At 33.1% G+C, this 5,611-nt stretch overlaps 1 protein-coding gene across 1 annotated transcript in view; it reads left to right on the top strand.

The window, feature by feature from the left end:
* Nucleotides 1-5,611, top strand: part of LOC105620954 (HIV Tat-specific factor 1 homolog) — a 32,450-nt gene that overhangs the window by 18,809 nt on the left and 8,030 nt on the right. Inside the window, exons 2-3 of the mRNA XM_012202429.1 lie at nucleotides 932-1,098; nucleotides 4,503-4,689. Of these exons, the coding sequence (XP_012057819.1) occupies nucleotides 932-1,098; nucleotides 4,503-4,689 (354 nt within the window). The remainder of the gene's footprint in view (nucleotides 1-931; nucleotides 1,099-4,502; nucleotides 4,690-5,611) is intronic.

Genomic DNA, 5,611 nt, shown 5'->3' with positions numbered 1-5,611 from the left:
TATATTATAATTATTATTTATTTTATTAATTTATTTTAGTTTATTACTATTTAGTTAAATAATATATAGTAAAACTACTTACTTAATTTACGTTCGTCGCTCTCTCTCTCTCTCTCTCTCTCTCTCTCTCTCTCTCTCCCCCCCCCCTTTTCCTCCCCTTATACACTGTTAAAAAAAAGTGTATTTGCTTCCATTATATGTAACGGAAGCAAACTTCAAGCAGATACATTAAAAACATTTAATGAACATAATGTTTAAATTCTATTCACATAAAATTTTATGAAAAAAGTACTCTAAATTCCATGCATATATACAAATATATTATATAAATTTTCAATTATAGATTAAATTTCAATTATACATTAAATTTAATTTACTAGTGTAACTTAAAAGTACATTTGTACCACACTAAATTTCATGATATATTTTAAAATGTAAATTATACTCGATTTTCTCGATAAACAAGAAAATTTAAATTAACAAATTTTATTGGGAAAATTGGGTTACGCAATAAAAGGATAGATTCATTTAATTAAATAGCTACTGAATCGAGAATACGCCCATTTCATAAATCCACGGTCAAGCCTTTTACATGTAAGTTGGAATTTATTTTGTCGATGTAAACTCAATGATTGTCGTGGGCGTAGCCGGCTTATAAAATGTATTTAAATTGATCAATCAATTTTTGCTATGGACTTATTATCAACTTTATCGCGAACACATTGTCAGATAACAATAGTACCTTCATTATTTTGATACAATAACTAGGAACTGCAGCCTATTAACGCCGCCTCTTTTACGTCCTGTGTTAATTACTTTCAGTACAAGACGTGCAAAAATTTTCTGCACAACACTTAATTTATTTTTCATTGATTCTCGAATGATCTTTAACCAATTTGCAATTTATCATCGATTATTTGATTTGTTTTAGGTAGAGTCGGTGGATCTGGCATTGAAAATTTTAGATGGTTCGCAAATCCGGGGAAAAACACTGTCGGTTCAGAGGGCGAAGTTTCAAATGAAGGGCGAATATGATCCCGCGTTGAAACCGAAGAGAAAAAAAAAGGATAAGGAACGACAGAAGAAGATGCAGGAAAAGTGAGTTTCTACAAATTTTATGAATAAATTATCTTAAATGTTCGTTAAAACAGTTAATGTTTCAGAAGTAGTTAGCCAAACTCTATATCCAACTCTATATCCAAGTGTTCGATATAGAGTTTGGCTAACTACTTCTGAAACACTGTATATATATTATACATATACAGGGTGTTTCAGAAGTAGTTGGCCAAATTCTAAGAGCATATTCCACTCATTGTAAGGATATAAACATGGATTCGGAAACGCTTTCTTCCCAAGTTATAAACATTTCTTATTTAAATTGTTTGTGTTTACGTCGGCATGCCTTGTTTCGACGTTTCATGAATTGTACTTCTATTATTGAAGATTTCCTTCTTGGATCGATTTTTCTCCCATCTATATTTAATGTTAACAACTACAGACAATTTTTGAAAACGCAACTCCCTCCAATATTAAAAGATGTTCCACCACAGATACGTAATCAAATGTGGTTCATGCATGATGGAGCTCCAGCACATTTTAGTATTGCTCGAGAGTTTCTGAATAATAATTACAGCAATAAATGAATTGGTAGAAGAGAACCCATTGCTTAACCTGCACGTTTTTCTTTGGATTTTTATTTATGGAGACATCTTAAGACTTTCATGTATAATATTCCTGTTGCTGTTTCATGTATAATATTCCTGCTACTATGGAAGTACTCTGAAATCATATTATTGCTGCGTATGAAAAAATATAAAATATACTCCGAGAATTTTTGAACGTCTTCGACAATCCATGCGACGTCGATGCGAAGCATGCATCGATGCGGAAGGAAATCATTTCCAGCAAAAATTCTGTAAAATATAGATATAAGTATAAAATAAAAATAGATACAAGTTTAAAATAAAATATAGATATAAATATAAAATAAAATATAAGTATAAGTATAAAATAAAAAAATGTTTATAATTTAGAAAGGAAGCGTTTCCAAATCCATATTTATATGACTTTTTTTCATCCTTATAATGAGTGAAATATGCTCTTAAAATTTAGCCAACTATTTCTAAAACACCCTGTATATGATTGCGTTAAGACAAATATAATTTATTCCTAAATATTCCTTTGCCCCGTGAGCTCATTGATTCAAAGTGTGATGTCATTTCCTTTCGAGACGGTCCGTATAACTCACGGTGATTCGCATTACAAAATCGGAATGATCACGTTTCTCCTCGGTTTCTCCTCGGTTTCTCCGGTCCATTCATCTCTCTTTTCGCTCCATGCGAGATGGCGTATCCCCGGGGGATCAAGATACGTTTCATCCACGGTGCATCCGCCGCCACGCGTGTGCATCTTATTAAGGTTTCTATGCACCGCGATGCACGCGTGTCGTAAGTGGCTTGTTTAAAACAGCACGAGAGGAGATGCCTTCGAATCACGAAGCGCGTTGTACGCGTGATTTTATGATACGTGATACCATGTAATTCAGAAAAAACCCTTCATGTATCTCTGTGATGCATGCCTCGTGTAACACGTGTTGCAGTGTGTGTAAAGGCTCTTATAATTGCACTGCCATCGGCTCCGAGTTTGCAGCCGCCAGACTGCTTGGCGTTGGCGGTTCCGGCAAAGGCAGCTGCGCACGTCGATTACCCGCATTTAGTCCGCCGCGCCGGTCTGCATACAGACCAACCCAAAATTATACGGGCACGGCGCACTTCCCGACAGATTGCAGCGGCTTAACCCGTTAATCGAAGCGTATAACGATTGCACTGAATTGACATTGATTTTATCCCGTGCGTATTTCAGTGTCGTGTAACTATTTCGCGCGAATGATGAAAGTGACATCGAGCATTTCTAAATGATTCAGGAAGAAATAACGTTTGATTTAAAATTCGATGCGATTTTGGTGCTTTTGTACATATTTAATGATACAATTAAAGTAAGAATAATTAATAATTAAAGTTATAATAAAAGTAATAATAATAATAATAATAATTAAATTTAAGAACTGCAGTCATAATGATAGGATAAGGCTTCAAATAAAATATTTTCAAAGATATTTGTCGCTTTTCGTGTGATTTAACATCGATTTTAACTCTCGCGCCATCATATTTCATTGCATTACTCAATCTCGACGTATCTATGTCGCCTTCATCGTTAGCAGCATCCTCTTGTTATCCAGCGTAGGTCGCGTGCACAGGGTCAACGCCCTGAACTTTGCGAAAACCAGTTATTGGTGAACGCACGGGCCCACGTTTGCTGACCGGAAGTAGTCTTTGCAGCAACACACTCTTTCGACACTCGTCGTGAATCTATGTTAGCACTATAACATTCGAGATAGAGTTATCCTTTTAAGAGTACATATACTCTTTTTAAGATCTTAAAACTTGTGTGGTCGTTTATTAAAATTTTATAAAATATATTAATAAGAATTGAATAAAATTCATGAATTTTAGAAATTTTATTTGATTAAATACCTACATTTAATATGCATAAAAATTATATCCCCTCCTTCCGAAGTAATATCTTTTTTTGAAAAAAGTATACATATGTACTCTTTTCTTGTGATTCAGATATGATAATCCTAACCATCGGCATCATTTTCTCAAGTAATTCCAAGAAGGAGAATCGTGAGCCACGATTTATCGATCATTGCGACTGTTCTCACAGCTTTGACGAGTTATTCTCGACCATGCGGCTCGGTGCCGCCAATTTATGCTGTATCAGCGACGTTTGTCGGCATCTTTAATCTTTGAGAAACGTCACTTCCAGTAATGATAGCAGCGTGCTGACGTGATATCATGCGAAGAATCGGCAGATGTGGAATCCTATCAGCCCGCTGATATCTTTATCAATAAGAACGATAGTCAAAGATAAACCGTTTATATCATTTATTAATGGTTTCGAATAAAGTAATTATCAATAAGAATATATGTATATAGATTTGAGTCCTCAGAGGAAATATTTATCAATCTAAAATCCAAATACTTTTAAGATTTCTGCGGATATTTTCTTCAAAGAATTTACGCAATTTGCACTTATCTCCGTTTTGATACATCGTTAACACTAGAAATGCCAATGTTCCATACCATTAAAAGAACATTAAGTAAATGAATTATTATGAAAATAAGAAAAGTGATGAAAAAGCAAATGTTTTATGAATGTAAAGGACATAATTATTAAAAATATTTCAAAATTTTATCTTTCGCACAAAACATAATTTTAATATAAAAAAATAGAAATAGTAATGACTGCTCGGTACTAGTGTTAAATGCCAACGTTAATAGTCAAGTTACTTCTTACTCTGAAATAAATTATAATTTTCTGGATATGTTGACATTTAACAATGTACCAAGACACGAAGATAACTCGCAAATTCTGTGTAGCTTATTTGAATGTAAATGCATTTTTATTTTCTTATCATTCTGTACTTTGTTTGCTTACAGATTGTTTGACTGGCGACCAGAGCGTATGCGAGGCGAACCGCTGAAATGCGAAAGGGTTGTCATCATAAAGAATCTTTTCGCACCGGAGGATTTTGATAACGAAGTCCAATTGCTCTTGGAATATCAGCAAGATATTCGATCCGAGTGCCTGAAGTGTGGCGATGTCAGAAAAGTTATCATTTATGATGTAAGTTTTTTATCTTTTTTACGTGTGCTATTTTAATATAAATAACTAACTTTACGTCGATTATTATAATAATAATTTTAAGTAATTAATATCTTATTAACTATTGCGAAAATTGTAAAATAGTAGAGGACTTTTCGACTCAGGCCGTTCTACCTCTATGCGAGAGTTTTATCGTTATTTATCAATCATCATTTATTTATCATCTTGTATATATAATCGTCATAAATTCATATTTCGTAAATATTAAAAACCAGGAAGTCATGGATCTATGAAGTTAACATGACATTCTATAATATAAAAAATGACAGTAGCTCCCCTTCCCTCCCTCCCCCTCCTCCCTCTCTCCCCCCTCCCCCCCCCCTCCTCTCTCTCTTTCTCCCTCCATAGTTCTACAGTTCCTTATAAAATTGTAAAAAGTTCCTCATTTTTTATACTAAAAAATCGAAAATGAAAATATAGTGCGCTAATTTTGTGAATCAGTACACTTCACCTTGTAAAATACAAAAAAAAATAAATATTATTAACACATTTATATATTCTTTAGAACAACCATACATATGAATACATCAAATACGACAAAGAACACCATCATTTCGATCAAAGTTAGATGTTTCAAATAATACAAGTTTTATTAATTATACGAGTTTTATTAATATACATAATTTAAATACAAAAGTCTAACAATGCATGCTAGATTTACGAAGTTAGCACATCATTTTTATTTTTTAATATAAAAAGTGTAAAATTTTTTATTTTTATAAGAAACTATAGAATTATGAAGAGGGAGAGAGAGAGAGAGAGAGAGAGAGAGAGAGAGAGAGAGTGTGTGTGTGTCGTAGTATTAGTTTATTTTATTTTTATATTAATAGTATGTGTTAGTTAATTTAAGTAGTGGACGGTAGTATATGGAATATTACGTTAA

Source organism: Atta cephalotes (genome assembly GCF_000143395.1).
Source record: "Atta cephalotes unplaced genomic scaffold scaffold00031, whole genome shotgun sequence".
NCBI classification, from domain to species: domain Eukaryota; kingdom Metazoa; phylum Arthropoda; class Insecta; order Hymenoptera; family Formicidae; genus Atta; species Atta cephalotes.
This window is presented reverse-complemented; position numbering and strand designations above follow the sequence as displayed.